The sequence below is a fragment of the Argentina silus genome (genome assembly GCF_951799395.1).
Source record: "Argentina silus genome assembly, chromosome: 15".
Taxonomy (NCBI): Eukaryota; Metazoa; Chordata; class Actinopteri; order Argentiniformes; family Argentinidae; genus Argentina; species Argentina silus.
In genome coordinates, this window is record NC_139669.1 from 15,034,512 (window position 1) to 15,055,123 (window position 20,612).

Below are 20,612 nucleotides of genomic sequence, written 5' to 3' on the forward strand. Positions count from 1 at the left end.
TGTACTGAAAAAAGCTACATTTTATTTACATGGATTACTGACGACGCCAACCACATTCCTCTGTGTGACAAGCTGTGTAATCGCCAACACGACAATATGTTGATTTTCTCCCCCCTCTGTATTTCCTATCTTTCATGTGTGCTTGTTCTTTTTGCAGCTCTCCTCACAGCCAGACCCCCGAAGGTCCTGTTCCCCACCGAGAGACAGGCCAGTGTTATAGATGTCCAACCGGGTAAGTCTTCCCCCTTGGGAGCCAGTGCTAACTCTCTCCTCTCCATAGAGCAGACAAGTGTAATTATAGACTGCAACAGGGGCTCCTTGCTGCTTTTGCTCCAACTGGGCTCCTCCGCTTTTCACAAACAGATTTTCACTGCAGTGTCTTGTCTCGGGCTTGCCATGGACAGCAGTCCAAGAGTTTTTGGAGTTATGTTGTGTTTGTTGGAATGTCCTTGTGTACTGTAAAGCAGACCCGAGTGATCGCAGCACAGCATCCTGCTACTGGAGTCAACCCCATTAAAATAAGGTTGCTGTAATCAGCCAAATATGCCTGAGGGTGCATTTGCAATACATAAATCTGGGAGCTAATAGAAAGTGTAACACAGAAAGCAAATGTTCAGAGAGAAACACAACGTTCAAAGAGAAACACTGGCAGGATTCCCTCTGACCCGCTTTTCCATATTTAATTAGGAGCTTGTTTTAACCTGGGGGAGGTACGCATCAACAAACTCTCAGCTAATTCTCCCACACCGTGTACTGTACCTGTACATGCAGCCAATTTTAGCCCGATGTCCAAAAGATCTATTATTACTGGCATGAAAAACATCTTTCAAATCAAATCGTTCCAATCTAATTGGAATCTTCTAATTACAACGTAGAAGTTACACTCAATTTAACCATTTAAGAACATTACCACACACATTTATATATTGTGTTTTGGCACAAACCGTGAAAAGCCCCACGATACAAACACTTCAAATCTTACTCCGAGCTCAGGGGCAGTTGACAATAACAAAACAAGTGCATATTTAAGCTGTCGAGTCCTGGTAAATTATAGGCCATTATTCCACATGCATCAACACAGGGACTAGGAGGAGACAGCTGAAGAGATGGAGTTTCCAAACTCCTGCAGCGCGCTGCAGACATCTTCTTCTCCTTCTCCTCTACCGTTTGCTATTTAAATAATACACTTCACCTAACAGCTGGCTTTGAGATGACTGTTAGCCCAGCACTTTACTGTGTCAGTACAGTATTCACATTCTGTTATATACTGTATTATTACTGTATATTTTATTATTTGGTTGAGCAGTTTGGCTACTCAAGCTGTATGTTTGTTGCGCTAATGTTACAGATACAGTCATGGTCTGTGTGTACCAAGGTCCTTGTGCTGTGAGTGATTGGCACTTGGGACACCAGCCGCACTGTGTTAGTCACCCTTCTGTGTTCCATGGTTTTCCGGTGTGACTGTTTGTGTTTCTGTGCAATCCAAAATGAATTGCATTTTTCACCGGCAGTCATAACACCCTGCATCCCACTGCTGGCCTGCCTTTGTAGCTAAGCAGGGTTGGTTGCCATGACGTCCCTCTGATGAGACGCTACACCAAGTAAAGATCCTGACTCCCTATCGTCATTAAAGATACAATGGCACTTATTCTCAAACTAGGGGTCCTAGAGTAGAATAGAGTAGAGTAGAGTAGAGTAGAGTAGAGTAGAGTAGAGTAGGGTAGGTGTCCTGGCTAACTTCCCAATATGGCTCTCATAGGGATGAATCCTAAATCAAGGTCTGCGCGCGTAACTCCAACATTTGCTTAAATCTTGCGTTGATGTCAATAGGAATTTTGCACGATGATTCGACTTCAGCGCACAGATCTCAAGTCGACCCGTACTGTATATCATGGCCACCTAATAATGAACACAGCTTTCTATTGGCTCATAAGGGTTAAATACAAGCCAATATTTGAGTAAGACATTGTAGCCCTAGCAACGCACAATGGGGTTCTCTATATTGCAAGAACAAACTCCACTTTGTGCAGTACATTAACCAAGACCCTAGACACTTAGTGTAGTCCTTCTATGAAACATTTTTCATTGTTTTCATGTATTGGGCTGTGTAGGGAAAAATAAATATCCTCTCACCACTTTACCATTCTCAATCGTTACCTTGCTCCGCGTGGTTATTATATTTCTGATAGGATGAACAGCTGTGCAGGCCCGACCCAATTAAACTTAATAGAGTGAGCAGTCTGTATAACACAGTATAAATCTCCCTCATCCAGCAAGCCCCCTGTTCCCTACAATGGATTTCACACCTTCTGTCAGAGGCATTCCATCCATGCGCGTCAGGATTTACTGAGTGCCCGGGCGTCAAGAGAAAGAGCCTCTTACTCCTTGTCTCAGATAGGAGAGTGTATCTCAGTCAGACAGGGGTGTGGGGTGTGTTTTCTGTCTAAAAGGTTTATGCCTTATGAATGGGTGTGAAGCAATAATTGTTCATAAAGTGTAATTTAAAATGTAATGACACTAACTTTTCGTACAATACCACCCATCAAATCGACGGAATTGTGTTGTTATAATTTATATGTTTCAGCGCCGGTGCAAGGAATTTATATCGATGTATTTGATATGAAGAAAGAAGACTTTTTATGTAAAGCTATTAGTGTGAATGATGAAGAGAGGGAATAGCGTGGCTGTTCAGCTGAGAGATATAAAGTAGAAACCTTGGGTGTTGCTGAAGTAATGACTTTTTCAAGGATCCATTCTCCTTCTAAGGCTCTGGTCATTTACACTGGGCTTAGCCAGTCTAACCATAAAACCATATTTACACATTTGTCAACCAAAATCTTGCCAGACGACCTACTCTGTTAATGTCATGGTTACCTTCGCAGCAAACTGTCAAGTAGAAACAAGTGTCTCCAACTGCAACAAAGTGCCCATTAATACTCATGAACAAAGAGATATTGAGAGAACTGAAATTAAATGGTATAATGCATATAGAGATTTAATTAACCTGCCTAACCTTTACTCTTTGTAAGCCCTACAAAACATATTTAAATGCCAATATGCTTACCACTGATAGATCAAATGAGGTCCTTTCTGACATGTGTACAGCGTCATATCCGCATCTCACTAAGCTGTAACTGGTCCTCAAATAACTGAACAGTCTCCCCCCCTTAAAAAAGGGAGCTCCTTGACAAGAACCTGTAACCCACAAAATTGCAAATTAATTGTTGTGCGGTGCTGTCGTGAGTTCTGGCGGCTGGACCATTAGGCCACAGCTGTCAGTGTTTATTAGCCGAGGAGACGCTAAGTGCGGGGAAGATTTAATAGCTCCATGGAAATCAGGCTCCCCATACCCTTTACATGAATGCAGGCCTATTATTAGGCACAGGGCGCCTGATTAGCCGTCAGTGCACTGCAGAAGAGTGACGAGATAAAGGAGAGAGTGATGCTAACGTTAGCTAGCTGCCCTGTCTCTCTGTGGATCTGCCTAGTCTCCATAGACAGCCCCACATGAGGAGGACACCCCCTTCTCCCCCTCTAGCAGAGGGAGCATCCATATTAAGACCCCGTGTCTGAGATGGAGACGGTTGCAGCGGGGTGGGGGTTGGGTGTGGGGGGTGGGGTGGTTACATGATGCTCCAGGAAAGGGAATTATTCAACACAAAAATACTTTTGTTTTCGCATGAATGCCACCAGAGGAAATCCTCATATCGTTGATCTCAACCTCAGGTGTGCAATAACCCAAAACGGCACACAACGTCAATATGAGATGTTGAATGAGTGAATGGCACATTCCCTTCATATTCAACCTGATCTAATCGCGGGGGTCTTTGACAAACAGCCAGTGTCATCCTCACGTAAACCCAATTCACTTATGTGAAATGCCTTCAGTTTCCCCCCCTATGAGCACCACGGCTTCAGAATCTCCTTCTGCTTGGTCTTCAGTTTCTTCTCAGCATGTCTGACACACAGAAGACAAATACGGCTCTCTAATGTGAAGGGGGAGATTGGCACTCCATCAGTGTTGAGTATTTATGCTTGATATAAATACCCCGAGAGTGACAGGAAACAGAGTTGAGGGCCCATCCCGTTGAGCACAGAGAGACCTGGGTGTCAGGATGATAGAGTAATGGCGGCCGCCATGACGCTCGGAGTAGGAACCTCTCTCTTTTCACTATCATTTGTCATCAGAATTGCACGCGAGGAGAAATACGTATGTTTATTAGCTTTTCCAACCTTGATTGGAGGGAAGAGGAGGGGGTGAGGAAGTGTGTGTGTGTGTGTGGGGGGGGGGGGTTACCAACTGTGCATTGTGTAAATGTGGGTGCCCTCAAGCGCAGGTTTTTTTCACACAAACTGTAGGTTGTTATTCTGTAGCATTTGCCTCAAGGTCATGTTTTGTTTTCTGTAATGTTTATGCTCTGTATGTTTTGGGTTTGTTTATGCCCCTGGGCTACAAATTAGTAAAGGTCATAGCTTCTACCGGGGGTGGGGTACATTATTATTGACCTGTCACCCGTCACAAGTCAAAGGGAGGCCCTACCCAGTATTAATATAGTGTTCCTTATAAAGTGTTTCGTGAGTGTAGCTCTATTAGGAATGTGTAAAAGAAGTCTTCCCAGTCTTCCCTTCCCAGTCCTTTCATGTTGCGTGCGCTGCCTGCTAAAACACAAAGCTCTCTTCCAGAGTGTGGAGGAACGTGTTATGTATCGGGTGAGAGAATAGCACGGTCATTGACATGGGGGGGAAAATCAACTTGTAGAAATCACCTTTGTCCAGATATTTGAAGTTTGGCTCTGTTTTCTTGGTCCAATACACAGTGCAGCACTATCTTGAGATCAGATATCATATGATAATCATTATGTACTTCACTTTGTGTCTTTTTATCTCGACTTTAAAGTGAGTTAAGTGCTGCATAGCTTACAAAAAATGTTTGTTTTGGTTTTGGTTAGTATTTCTTTGTCAGCTTAACTAGTACAAAGGTTGTAATGCTGTTTGGCACCGTCAGCATTAACCTTTTTGATGTCTGATGTCTGAACAAGACTCTGCCCTTGCCCCCCAGATTGTCCTTGTCCCCTGCTAGCCTGCCTCAACTCACACACAAACACGCAGACCCACACACACACGCACACACACACGCAGACACACACACACACACACACATACACGCACATACGCACGCACACACACGCGCATATCCCTTCGTGAAGAGACATGCTCTATCTTTCACTCAGCTAAGACTCAGGGGGGCCTCAAAGTCAAGCACTCCATCAGGGTCAACCACTACCCCCTAAGTACAGGTTGGGAAATCTCTTACAAATTGTCAAACAATATGGCCTGAGATGAAAAGAACAGAGGAAATAAAATCGAATTGGATTACCTCTGTCACCCTGGGGGGGGGGGGGTGGCGGGGAATCAACTTTTTGGGCACTGTTCCAGAGAGTAGGTATTATTCAATAAAAAGAGATAGCGTAGAGGGACTGGGCATGGGCAGCCCCCAGGGTGGAAGGTCACCTTCTATAGTGTGCCCCAAACACAGGAACCTCCATCTGTATTAACACCCTCACTGGCTGCTGGGAACTGGGTTACATCACCATGCAGGTGACCCAGTATGGCAAGGCAGACGCTCGGTCGTGACGCTCCAAAAGCTTGCTTTGAAAGGAGACAAAGTGACATGAAAATGTCAGGCCATTAGCACAATTTGTTTCACAACACATTTATGCCCATCACAGGTGTTCTTTTAAAATGCAAATTGGACAGGGTTTCTTTTTTTACTGTCAAATGCCGCAGAAGAGGCTCTTTGTGTCTCGTTGAGTCATGAATAAACCTCTTATGGAAATGGCATGATACCTTTTTTGCTGTGCATTTGTAGCACTAGGAAATCATTACAAGGTTGTGACACTAGACTCTTCGAAGACGCCCCTTATACTGTTCATCCAGACTAATTTTGTGAAATGTGTTATGTGTAGTACTAGAATAAATACATGTGTTATAGAGGCAGGCTATATCTAGTTACAAGTGTGAAGGGAGTCTCAATACAGCTCTAGATGAGAATCTTGAATGTTCTTTTAAGTTCTTTTAATGTTCGTGTTAATGGCCTTTATGCAAGATTTGATGAGACAGCTTTAGAGTACAGTATGCCACTTACCCACAGACTGACGATATTTGAGAAAACATGCTGAAGATCCAATAGAAAATATGATCATATAGACTCTGCTTATCTGCATTAGGGGGCTAAAGAAAACCAAATGGTGTGACTATATTACCCAGAACCAGTTTTGACACACTATCATGATTCTGTAGATAATTTCACTTATGGATGCAAATCTCTCAGTATTTGCGTCTTGCGTTCTGTGACCTACTAGCATGCTGATCAGATATGCATAGCTAAGCTAACATCAAGTGTGGTTATCAAACCTGGGTTCAAACAGTTGGGTTAAAATACTTTGCTGTGCTTGATGGAGTTTGCCTGCCACAATGGAGCCAATGGAAAAGTCTCAAAATTGCAAACCCTTCCCATCTGGTACTTCAGGCAAGCCCAAGCAAACCCTTTTTCAAATGCTGTTTCGACCCAGGTAAGGTGATTACCAAACTCGTCAACATGTGATGTGGTTGTCTTAAGTCATTAAGAGTTGTGGAGTTCAAAAAGTCACAGTTTTGCTCAGTGACTTGGTCAAGTGTAAGAGGAAACCACAATTGTTGTCGAACTTGGGGCATAAACCATCCTTCATGAATGGTGTATGTCACCTATCACGTCTCCTTTAAAGTGTGAACTTCCTCCTGTTTGATCGTATGACATGTTCTTATGTTTGTGGTGTATGAGTGTTTTGTGTATTTTTCTATTTCCATCAGACACACAAGCTTGGTCGGTCCAACACCTCTGCTCCAAGCTGAGATGATATTAGCGGAACAACACACAATATCATTGTGTCATAGTTGTTTGTGTTTGAGACGAGAAATGCAGCAGGGATTAATTTTTACCTCTATTGATCACACCGTATCGTTAGCACCCTCGCCATATATTGTCTTGTTTCTGGAGTTGCCACATGGCAGGGACCATATCAAAGTTAAAAACCTAATGCCGCACCAATCTCTTCCAAAAACCAAAGGATATCAAGCGAAATTGGATTTTTATTAAGTTTAAATCCCTAGGAAAAAAAAACCTTTGAGGTTCATGATTTGATCATATGAAAAGCTTATATATTAGAAGCCTTTGACCTAATTCCTAAGTCCTTGACCCAACACATTCAGAATGTCACCTCTGAACTTAAAAAACCACTGTGTAGTGCCGGAGTCTTAATTCCCGAATTGCCACTGGGAATTCACTCTAAGTCCACCTCTCTTTTGAGCCTGGATAGTTAGAAGGTTAATTCATACAGAGCTGCATTGCCCTGTTCCCTCTCTCCCACTTCAAGACCTTTACTTCTGCTGCACATTTTCATGACATGTTCTTCGCTTCGGAGTTAACCTCAGGTCGAAGAGTTTCTGCTACTTACTGTTGTGTCCCAGAAGAGCAGTCCCTGACCATTCTCACACCATTTCACACCTTTAATCGGATGGGAATTGGCTTAAGTGAAATAGTTTGTCTCTCGTTCTTGCACCACTTAACCATGCACGAATAGTTGATATTCCAGTCGGTAATGGAGAGAATCCTGTAGTGGCCAGACCTGGTAAGAGCTGTCAATCAATAACTGCTGTTACCCAATTATGTCACTTTTGGCCTATAACGGTCCTAGCTATTCTGAGTTTAGGCCCCTGTGCTCTCTCCCTGGTGATAATGATATCCACTGTGGCATACAAGAATTGAAAGTGACCCGCTCTGTATCAAGATCTTGATGATTCTTCATTTCGGTAATCTGGTTGGTCGTGCTTTTGAAATAGCCCGAAAGGCTGGAAATATAATTAACCTGTGCACAAACTTGAGATAAGGTTGAATATAAATTAATCTTTTTTTAACGATGGCCATTAACCCCATCATGTTTAGGTTATTATCCATTGAGTACTTGTTAATTAGATATCTGTCAAGATTGGCCCAATGCTGAGACTGGACTGGGCTTACTTTACCTCTACTTATTACAGCTTTGGAAGTTTTCCAGATGTCAACCCTCACCCTAGTTTAGAACAGATATGAGGATTCGCTCCAACCCGTGGCAACTTAATTTCCTGTACGACAGGATATTGAGCACAGTTTATCAATTTCCACCAGGAATGATACTGTAACTCCGTGTAAATATTCCTTTCTCTCCCAGAATAGTTTGTGCGGCAACTTTGAGGTCCGGATGCCACACATTACACTTTAGAAACTTCTGTTTACATACAGAGCCTGGATATACAGGACTGTACACCAAAAGTATCAAACATACGAATATATGTGTATGTATATCTCACACTCTCCCTTCATCATATACTAGGAAAATGCTCTCAGTTACCTGATGCTAATCGAATGTTCTCCTAATTTTAGTGATATCACCATGTTTTAATGCTAATATCTTACAGTAATATGGAGTTAATAGTAGTCCAGTCATACTTTGCTTTTACGAGATTTGCCAAGTTGAGAATGTCAAAGCTTGTGACCAAAAATGGATGCTTATAGGAGATGCAATACCTTTACAGTACCCCCTGCCCTGTTCAAACAAACAAATAAGAAATAAATCAACATAAACAAAGCAAATCCTATCTATATTTGCTAAAAAGACAGCATATTTACTGTCTGCATCCATCTGTCCATCCATCTGAGACCTCCAGGTGGTGAGGATGTTCAACGTTGTGTGTGTGGGTGTGTGTGTTTGTGTGTGTGCGTGTGCGTGCATATGTGTGTCCAGCCCTGTCCTGTGTGTCTTTGGGCTTGACCAGGTAGGGGTGGATGGGAGGGAGGTTGGCCTGGTGCAGCTGAGGATGAAGTCTGGAGTGTGCCACAGCAGCGCAGCTGCCGTCTGTGCAGATGGTGCCTGGGCTTCTCAGATGTTTGCTTCCTGGCTGCCTAGGAGGCTGTTTACCCCCCAGCTCTGAAGCCCTGGCACATATGTGACTGTGGAGTGACTGCAGAGAGAGTCTACTCTACCACCTAAAACAACAAACCAAGTTGTAGGGAATGTTAACACGCACACACACACATACACATACTGTATATAGCCTGCTCTTGTCTCAGTCCTGTTTCAGAGTCAACAGCAGTCAAAACGGCCTCTCTCTCTCTCTCTCTCTCTCTCTCTCTCTCTCTCTCTCTCTCTCTCTCGACACCACCAGTCCTTGTTGCTGTAAACAACCCCCCCCCCTGTTTGTGTGTGTGTCTGTGTGCGTGAAATTAGTGATGTGCGTCTTTGAGCAATGCTCATTCAAATCAATGGCATTTCACCCTGTGTGACCCTAATCCACATAGCTAGCCACATATGCCGTGAGCCATGCATTGTCTGCAGTTCACTACTATAAATAATAATACACACACAGACACACACACACACACACCCCATCTCAGTGCTTTGAAGTCCTGACTCAGGTTAGACCTGAACCTCATGACCCTGTTCCACATTGTCTGTATCACTGGCCTTACTGCTCTCATCCCTGCCTGCCTGTGTCCTTTCATCTTCATGCTACTGTAGCTAGGGAAACAGCCTGGGGAAACAGGCTGCTATTATGAACACTCCACTCAAATATATAATTACAGCTATTGCGCCTTTTTACAATGTTCCTAAGATGTTTTTAGGGGGGAAATCTGAAGTGTAAACATGAGACAAAGAGAGAAAAAAGAAACACTTGAACAATTCTGTGTGTGTGTCTGTTTGTGTGTGTGTGTGTGTGTGTGTGTGTGTGTGTGTGTGTGTGTGTGTGTGTGTGTGTGTGTGTGTGTCTCTTTCTCTTTCCCTCCCACTCCCTCTTCCTCTCTCTCTCCCTCCCTCTCTCTCTCTGAAGTGTTAGACCATGAATATTAGTAACTTTTATCTCATGAGCCAGTCACAATGAGAATCTGGAGCACAGCACAGCTGCAGCACCAGGCGGGCTCCACTATTACTCATTTGCCAAAACTCCCTGCATATCCCCAACTGTTTGGCGGCTTCCTCTACTCTCAAGAGGACGTTTTGCAAAACAGCAGAATTAATGCACTAAGTAATTGTTGTTGGGCAAAATCAATTTACTTCGGCAGAACCCCCTATGGTAACATATACTGGAATGGTTGGCTCAAACTCAGATTATATGTCCAGTTAAGAAAATGTATATATTATATATTTCCCCCATGCTCTCAGATTATGTCTCTCAGATAAACATCTCTTTCTTGTTTCTCTCCCTCACATTTCCTAACATACATTTAATTTACATAGAATTGAATCTGTTTCACATAATTCTTGATTTTAGATGAATGAAGATTTGATACCATGTAATTTTCATGTCAACTTTCATGATTCAGCTAGCTCATTACAATTTGCCCTAGTTTGCCCACGTGATGCTTTCATCGTGCAGCCTCAACTAAAGAACCTTTTTCTCGGAAAAAAATCTCATTGGAAAGTGAGTCTGTCAACCGATTGTGTGAAGCAACATCAAGAGATGCCTGAGAGGATTTCTTCATTTAATTACTTGCTTGATTGTATTTAGGTTGGAATCCCCCCCCCCCCTCCGCCCCCCCAGTTGTTGACAGGTCCTCGTTAATTTCCCTCGCCGTTTCTGGACTCGTCTAAATGTGAGATGTGGGTAAGCCAGGCTCTGGGAGGCGCTTCGGATGAGCAGTCAGAATTCTGACTGGGACAGATGTTGATATTGAACGTGCCAAAATGCTAGCACGCAGAATTGATTTTGTTTGTTTGTGTGTGTGGGTGTGTGTGTGGGTGTGTGTGTGTGTGTGTGTGTGTGTGTGTGTGTGTGCGTGCGCGCGTGCACGTGCACGTGCAGGCCGCAGGCCGCAGGCCAGAGGGTGATGCTGCTGGGATGGGTCTACAGTATTGCTGCAGGCTGCTTTCATGTTGTCTTCTTGGTGCTATCTGCTGATCAATAGCCCTAAGTGAACAGATGCACAGCATACTTCCCCGTAAGGAGAGACCACTGTGTACTCATGCCAATGTCAATAAGAGTTCTCTTCCTAATCTCTCTCTTCTCGAGGTACTGGCAGCCTCTTTTCAGGAACAGTTTGAGGAAAGTGTGAATTACAGTACTTTCTTTCTCCTCAATGTATCACGCATGGTGATATTCAGGCTTCACTACAGTATGTGGGGAAGAGCACTTGTGTTATTGTCTCAGTTAATCTAACCGATTCTGTAACTGCATTATGGTAATATGGTTAAATGGGGGACGCAGATATCATGTGTAACTATGTCCTCTAAATACATTGTTCTGTTCTGTCTGGCCATGTGACAATAGGGTGACTCACTGAAATGGCCCAAAGTCCTCTGTGGGTTAGAGGAAGGCTGAGAACTGCCCTAACTGTGCACACACACGCACACACACACACACACACACACACACACACACACTCACACACACACTCACACCCTCACACACACACACACACACACACACACACACACACACACACTCACTCACTCACTCACACACACACACACACACACACACACACTCACACCCTCACACACACACACACACACACACACACACACACACTCACTCACTCATCACGCACACACACACGCACACACACACACACACTCACACCCTCACACACACACACACACACACACACACACACACACACACACACACACACACACACACACACCAAGCCCTCCCCTGTCTCCTCTACTACTACTATTGTCCATAAACCTCTAAACCTGTTTATTTGGAAACAAACAGACTGTGTTCTTTTCAAATGTGAATGACAGGAATTCCATTATGTATTACACCTAGGTTAATGCTCTGTTAAGCACAGGGTTCTATGAAAAGGAATGAAAACTGTTCTCTGTGCACAGTGCTGTCAGGTGCAGGGAACCCTCAAGAAGGCTAGGCAGTGCTTCCTGCAGCGAGAACCATTTTTCTTTTTAAAAATTAGGTCATCTGGTGTTGCCCACAGCTGCTTATTCCTGTTATATACTGTAAGTCCAAGGCTCCAGATCCAGACATAACCTTTAGCCCCACTCCCTAGACTCTGTATAAACGTGATTGCATAAAGGATTGGATAGCTGTAAACAAGATGGTAGAGATTCTACAGTACCTGGCTTACTGTCGGTAATACCTATCCAATTCTCTCAGATCCGCACAACTGTCTTAACGGGGCGAGCGGTTCTTTCTTGACAGGATTCCTCATCCACATTTCTGAAAACAGAAATGGTGCAGTTAACCACACTCGCATGATGTGAAATTTTACGTTGGAACTGAAGACTTTGTTAGGTCTAACCCTAACCCTAAGGTAATGCCTAGACTTTAGCTCAGTGGGCTAATGCAGTCTTGTGGAACTCGGACGTCGCAAGTTCGAACCCAGTCGGTCAGTATGCAGTTTAGATAATTTATGTATGTAAGGATGCCACCTAAAACACACCGACTGCTGACACCAGTGGCCTATTTGATCTGAGCACCAGCTCACCTCTCCGGATCACCACTAATTAAAGATGAAAAAAGTCTCTTCTGATTACTTTGCAAAGACAATCTGGAGTTGAAAGGTGGTGACAGGTGTTGTCAGCCGGCAGGGCAGAAGGCGATCAGGCAGACGGGCGGCTCGGAGAGCTGCTTACCCTGCCTTTCTGATAGATCCAGGCCAATTAGACTGTTGACTCGGCCGCATCGCCACTGTCACACATTTCCCAAGGTTATTCAAGACATGACACTTACCTGAGCTGATAGATTACAGAATGATCTACTTTCACCTCCGCGTTGCTATGATACCAATACCTCTCCCAAACCACCACCACGCACCCACCTCCTCTCGCTGCACGCCACACCACACCTGCCCTCACCACTCGTAGGCGTCCGACAAATTCTCTTTCTGTCTGTTACATTCATGCCTGAACCCAGCACTCAATCCTATGACCACCCACGGCATACTGTAGACTGCAAAGGGGAAATTGCTGAGATCAAACTGCATGTAGAGCACAGCACAGAAACCCCATTGTGTACTTGTCAGGTAAATGGCTGACAATGGCAACCTGTAAGTCATGTCAAGTTCTGCTGCACCAGAGGTTATGTGACCAGTATGATTTTGCTGCCAATATACTACAAAAAGACAGAATAATGTGCTGTGAATGTATGCCTCTAGTCATATCAAATATAAATATGCAAAAAGATACCGCTAACATGACACTGGAAATGATAGAACAGCTGCTTTAAAATGTTATGTTGGGTCAAACATTAGTGTGAACATCAGTGAGGAAAACCAACACCCCAGGTCCAAGGTCTGCACTGAGCAATAAAGAGGTCCGTCTTCATAATCAGTGTAAATGTGACATTAAAGCCATTAAACTAGTAGTTAATATCTCCATCATCGCATTGATAGCAACGATTATGCAGATTGGTGTCATCCACACATGATATTAATGAGTCATCATAGGGGCATTGGCACCATCAGCCGGCATCGTGACGTGGTTGTGAAGTTAGAAGACCCAGCAGGCTGTTCTTCTGCCAATAAGGAGTGGTTGTTAACAGCAGTCAATTTTAACACCTAGGCATCGTGACAGATTGGTACACGGGCAAGAAATAATTGCAGAGGGAGTAAATAGCGTGCAGTGTTTTTGCCCCTGTTTCACCGCAGGCAGGAAATGCTGGAGTGGCAAGGTTAGCTGCCTTTAGGGGAGAATTAGAATTGACAAAAACCTGCAACAAAGAAAAGAAAAGTCGGTTGGAGCCTGCACCGTGTGCAGTGTTTGTTTAGTGACCTGCTATGCTGAGCTGTGATTTGCTGGATCTTTAGAAGGTCCATGCATCAGTCTAGCCCCCCCCCCACCAAAAAAAAGGAAGAGGGATCAGTTCTTGGAGGGGATATTGTTCTAGTTGACCCAGCTTTAAACAGCTGATGTCTCTGTAATTATTGTGAGTTATGTTCTACAATAATTGATTAGGGACTGGAGGATTTGCTGCTGCTCTCGACCCGTTTACAGTTATTAAAATCATCAACCTCATCTTAGCGTCATGTTAGAAATGCTCCATTTGCAAACATTTTCCAGGCACGGCGCCCAGCCCTGATAATTTATTCTTCGGCGCTAACAGGGCGCTCCCCAGGATTCAATTTAGCTAATGTGGTGGCAAAATGTGTCGAGGTGGAAGCATGTCGATCCCTCCTCGTTAACCAAGGTGATTTGAGGAAGGTATTGTAGGCAAGGTTGGGATCTTATATGCTATTCTCCAAGATGTTCTGTATTTTCATTGGGATTTAACATCAGATATACTCATTAAGGATGGTAGCATGAAGCATATTGCCCATATGTATTCATATTCAACCTTATTACCTGTTGTTGGATATGGAACCGTTTACATTTTTCACCTATAAAAAAACTATTTGTTCATCCCACAAAGTCACCAAGGACAAGGCATGTGTGCATGACAGACAGGGTTCAAATCTGGGTCTCCCACATGGAAGACCCAAGTGTCTTCCAAGAGGACATCATTAAGGTCTGAAGGAGACCCTTGAGTTTACATGTTTCAGGTAGGGCTACCTCATCACATGAATTCACCATTGATTTCCCTCTCCTCAGCAAGACCCATCAGGGTCACGGCACCAATGTGATGGGTGGAGTTTGAACTCGGGTTTCCCATGAGTCTACCATTAGGCCGAGAAGACATCCTCGAGATTCAAGGGTGACACTTGAGTTTACACGTCTTGAGTTAAACTTGAGTTAACACCAGCACATGATTTCAAACCACCTCCTCTACATGTGCAATTCTCTGCACTTCTTTATTGCTACTTGCTCGATAAATATAAAATACTTACATTCACACTCACAGTTTCACCGCATCTAGCATTCTCACCGCAATTCCCATAATCAAAGTAATAAGCAGTGTATATATTTTTTGATTTATAATACCTCACATATTACCTTTCTCTCTGCTCTTGTATAGTCTTGATATTGCTTGAAATATATTCATTTCCATGATGCAACAACAAATCATCCCCTTCCTGTGTAGATGTGCCTGTGAACATCACCAAAGCATTTCTTGAAAATCTCTTCAGAAATATTCCATCTAATAGCTATTGGGGCTGCTTTATCGCCTTTGTCATTAAAGCCGTCAGCAGGTCACAGAAGGGCCCTTTTCAGAAAATAGTTGCATTTAATCAGCACATCTGGAGTTGGAAGATGTGAGGGGGAAATTGAAGTGTCTTTTTCCATCTGGAGAATATGGCGGAAAAAACAGAGGAATGGTTCTCTTGTAACAATATGAGGGAGCATCACCTCCTCAGAGCAAAACAGAGCACAGAGCAGCCAATGAGGAATAACGGCAGTTCCTTTAGCTCAATGAGCCGCTTTCTCACCTCCTAGCTACAATTTGAATCATATGAAAATGGAACTTTCTCAAATAGGCCTCATTCTCCGTCTGAAACTAGTTTTTACGTGGTTACTTTACAATAAGGAGAGTTGTTTTTTCAGCGTTATTATCTCGGAGAGGATTATTTATGGTGCCGTTAAAGGCTGGCTCCAGATAGCTGCACAGATCATCTGTCTCCAGCCCCTGTGAGCTGTCAGCTCGACAGCACAACCTCATGTTGATTTGGGTGGTTATCCAAACGGCTCAACGTGTGACTGCGTTTACTCCTTGTAAGACCTTCGGAGCCGTCTGCAAAGCCTTGCCTGCCACACCTCATTTGCCCATACCTCTCTGAACATGTACAAAAAAACACAAAAAAATAGGCACACATACTCCGCCTAAAACAGAGTTAGAAAAATCCAAAATAATGCTTTCCCAACAGCCCCAGGGGGAGGAATTGGGGGGAGGTGGGTGTGTGTGTGTGGGGGGGGGGGGTTAACGTGACACTGCAACAGTGTCAGCGATGCAGGTGTAGAGTGATGGTGGAGCTAAACGTTTTATGATCGAAGCCTCTTAATCTTTTAACAGCGTTTGTTTTTCTCCAAAAGTTCCCGCCGGCTTGTTTTCTTGGATCATCACAGTAAATCCTAGCCTTTGATTTCCGGCGTTGCTACCCAACATGAGTTGACAACAGCCAGGGATAACAGGGCTTGTCAAACATGTTGTTTTGAACACCCCTTGCCTGGTCCTGTCTGTAGACATTGGTGTGTGTTACAGGTGTTGTGATGCCAGGGGGTACAGTCAGTAAACAAAGCATTACAGATACAATTTTTACTCCTGAACGCACACCAGTTTGTGATGCCGACCATGCGTGCCCTGTGTGGAAGGATATGGAATGGATGTGTGTCATTTGGGGTGGTGAAGTGTATTTAGATGGCGAGTGAGAACATAGGCCCCATTTTCCTTGTGCAAAACCAACTTAGCCGCCTTGAATGTGGTGTAGATATTATAATGTTGATGGTAAGTTGAAAGTCAATAGATATTATACTATATCAACAGACATGCAGTTGACATGGTACTAATAGTCTGTTGATAGTTTGTAGAGTATCTACACGTGGACTATCCAAATAAAGTGTTGCCATAGATAGATAGATAGATAGATAGATAGATAGATAGATAGATAGATAGATAGAGAGATAGATAGATAGATAGATAGAGAGATAGATGGGATAGAATTGCATGGCGTGCAACACATTTTGTGCTGTTCCACACAGACATATCGTGCCCATAGTATATGAGTGTCTTAATATGTTTCTCTATGGGGTCTCTCTCTCCTCCTAGGTAAACACTCACCAGTGTGTTGCCCTCTCATTGCAGGTATGCCACTCAGCCTGGACTGCAAGGCCTTCTTCGGCTACAGCGGCGAGTCCAGGCCAATCATCTACTGGATGAAGGGCGACAAGTTTGTAGAGGAGCTGGCTGGACACATCAAAGAAAGTGAAGTCAGGTACGATCATCTACTCTATCACAGCAAACTCTTTGTCTCTGATGGTGAGGGTTCTACAGAGAATGTGATTGACAGCGTTTCTCGCAGGCTTACATTCTGGGTCAGTGCTTCACGAATCATTGATGAGTGTCATGCAGGTGCCAACAGGTTTTTACCACACAGGGCAAAGCACCAGATGTACTCCGTCAGTGTTTATGTAGGATCCACTTGCTAAAAGGGGATTTTGTGAGCCATTTATTTGGGCCTTGTTACGGGTTTATGAGTACCTCATTAAGTCCTTATGAGATATACTTAGTTAAAAGCGAAGCCGTATTTTTCCACCAATAGGATATGCACATTCGATCTGCGGAGCAAATGCATAAAGGGTGTGAAATATCATCAAGAATAATTAGAAGACCAATGTGCCGCTGGCCACATCCCCGGCTGTCCAGTGAGAGGTATTAACTGTGTCTGACAGACAGTTTAATACCCATATCGGGGGGGGGGGGGGGGGGGCTTCTGGGGGGGTTCTGCTTCAATATCAGGCTAACCCTTGCTGCACTCTATAAACGGACAGAAGCAATATCCTCATGCTCACAATAAGAAAGTAATCATAAAACATTAATTCAATTCAATGAAATCCTGGCTTAAAGGCAGCAGGCTGTTACTGAACTGAATGCGACAAGTTCTCCTCTCTGGTTCGAACCTTGATCCTAACAAAGAGAATGCCGGTAATTACCAAATAAAGCTGTCATGTAAAATGAGCCGGTCCTATTAAATGACAAATAGCTCAGAGGCTGAAGTAGTAGCAACTTGGAATCATAAAGTTCTGCACACAATGGATTTGAAAACAATGGCTACACCCCACAAACAAACATACACATACACACACACACACACACACACACAGACACACACACGTACACATACACACACACACACACACACACACACACACACACACACACACACACACACACTCATGCATACACACATACAGTACAATACCAGTGGAGGCTGGTGGAGGTAGAAATCGGAGGGCGGCTCATTGTAATGCATGGAATGGAAAGAGGAATGGTATCAAAAACATGCATGGAATGGAATATTCTATTCAATGCATTACAATGAGCCTATCCTCTGAATTCTGCCTCCACCAGCCTCCTCTGACACATACGCACATACAATCTGCTATCTACTCAGTTCCTCCTATCAATATCCAGACTCTCTCTCTACCTCCCTCCTTCTCTCTCTCTCTCTCTCTCTCTCTCTCTCTCTCTCTCTCTCTCTCTCTCTCTCTCTCTGCTGACTGGGACCAATGCCTGTATCTGCCACTGCATCCCTACATGGCCAAAATAACAAGACTCCATCCAAACCAGGCTAGCGCTTTCTTCAGCTGTGCAGACGAAAGGAAGAGACTGAACATTATGAAGAAACACACTCGAATGGTCAGAGAGGGGTTGATAAATCATAGTTGTTGTATTCTGTCATGAACTGACAAGAATGATGACTAAGACAGGGAGGGGAAACAGCTTTTTGTTTTAGAGGGTCTAATCACCCTAAGAACAAAGGCTGTGCCAGTTTTCAAGAGACGTGCGTTTTAAAATGCATACAAAGGAGTCCAGGTCAGGTTAGTGCAGCCAGATACTCTGACCTAGATTCTCCTGGCTCCTGGTAGACTAATGCAATCTGAGAGAGAGAGAGACAGAGTGAGAGAGAGTAACAGAGAGAGAGAGACCGAGAGAGAGACAGAGGGAGAGACAGAAAGAGAGAGAGGAGAGACAATGGGGGGGAGAGAGACAAAGAGCTTGTGCTTCAGAGTGTGTGCATGAGAGTGAACATTCAGTACAGTGAGAAAAACATCTAATGTATGCAAGTAGTATTTGTGTGTGTGAGGCTTCGAGTGAGTATGTGTTATTTAGGATGGAGAATTTTAGCAAGTAAGTCATCACGTAGAAGAATAAGGACCTCTCGCTCTGCGCGCAAATGGCCATCTGTCAGAGGGCACGTCATTCCCTCTCTCCCCTCTGACACTGCAAAGAGCCGTTCTTATTTTGGGGGGGTGGATGTGAAGTGCTCCTAGGGGAGCAGGGTTTTTCACACTGCAGACGTCTCCTCTGGTTCTGTTTTTTTCCCCCCCAGCCAAGCAAGCACTCAGACCGACTGACTGGCTGACACACACCACTGCTAATTACACCTCCTCTCCTTTCACTCTCATCAAAAAAAAAAAAAAAAAAAAACACTCACGACATCCTCCAAATAGAGACGTACAGGTCGCTGGATGCTGTGAATAGCATCGCTACCCACCGCCCTCTTACACCACAAGCCCCTGCCCCCCCCCCCCCCCCTCCTCTCCTCTCCTCCTGCCCCTTCCATCCCCGTGCCATGACAGCTGTATCAGTGATACATCACACTCAGCCCCCGCTCCGCCGAGGCCCATCAATCTGCTGCCATGGTGATGGGGGGCGATGTTTTCCAGCGGCCCAGCCGGTGCTCACGCCTCGCTCCTTGCGCCCCCAGCCAGGGATGGTGCCCGCGAGCCTACCCTAGACGGGGATTACCGCTAATAACCCCCGTCCTCCACCCTGCAGAACCAGCGGCTCCACAAGTCACTCCAGGCCTGACAGCCACCCCCCCACCCCCGTCTCTCAGTCCACAGCACACTCCATCAACCTGGACGCCTGGGTTAGTGCCCCCCCCCCCAACCCCCACCCCCTCCCACGCATCCACTAGATGAACACACAACAGCACGTGATGTGACCCACACCCAGGCTGCACAATGAGTGTGTGTGTGCGTGTGTGTGTGTGTGTGTGTGTGTGCGTGTGTGTGTGTGTGTGTGTGTGTGTGTGTATGTATTCAACTCCGGCTCCACTGTCAGCTAATGGGGGAAAAGTCAACAGCACGACTCAGGTGCAAGAATCTCTGCCTAACAAGGATGACCTGGTCGCTGAACTCTTGTACTCTCTCGCATTGTGGAAAGCAGGGCTTGGCTTTGAAACCAGAACACAACTACTACTGTACCAGTGCTATGTCTACCTATCTCATCCTCACTGTATAGGACCTATGGCATCATCACCCCTAAGGTCTTGCTGTCCTCCCCCCCCTCCCACCTCCTACCTCCACAGGCTGCTGAAGGAGTACCTGGGGGAGAAGGAGGTAGAGCTCTCCCTCACCTTCGACATGGTGGAGGAGACAGACATGGGGAACTACACCTGCTTCGTGGAAAACCACATCGGCCGGAGGAGTGGCAGCGCCATCCTGCAGAAGAGAGGTAAACCAATCAATCAATCAATCCATCCATCAATCAATCACACTGTATTCATGTATAGTCGCACATTTCACACAGAAGTGCAGTTCAATGGGCTTTAGAGTGAATAAGAAAAAAAACGAACCACCAAAAAAATAAAAGATGAATGATGGTGGCGCACTGCTGAAACAAACAGATTATGGGTAATGTCTCTCTGGGGAGGGCGCATCAGACCTGAGCGCCCCACAGTCTACGACAGGGGGACGTCCCGCTGAGGTTCGTCTAATGGGACAGGTGATTAAAACTCAAACTAATGACGACCTTCCTTTTTTCAGCACTTGCTCCCCTAGAGGGATGGGTGGAGGGAGGGGGGCAAGGACGGTGCTATAACTGTCTCTTTCTGTCTCCCTGTGTTTGTATGTTTGTGTGTGTGTGTGTGTCTCTCTCTCTCTCTCTCTCTCTCTCTCTCTCCCTCCTTCTCTTTCTTTCTCTCT

At 44.7% G+C, this 20,612-nt stretch overlaps 1 protein-coding gene across 1 annotated transcript in view; it reads left to right on the top strand.

Annotated features, from left to right (window-relative positions):
- Positions 1-20,612, top strand: part of il1rapl2 (interleukin 1 receptor accessory protein-like 2) — a gene marked incomplete at both ends in the record, with an annotated part of 142,219 nt that overhangs the window by 113,014 nt on the left and 8,593 nt on the right. Inside the window, 3 exons of the mRNA XM_083686394.1 lie at positions 158-232; positions 16,765-16,894; positions 19,997-20,142. Of these exons, the coding sequence (XP_083542520.1) occupies positions 158-232; positions 16,765-16,894; positions 19,997-20,142 (351 nt within the window). The remainder of the gene's footprint in view (positions 1-157; positions 233-16,764; positions 16,895-19,996; positions 20,143-20,612) is intronic.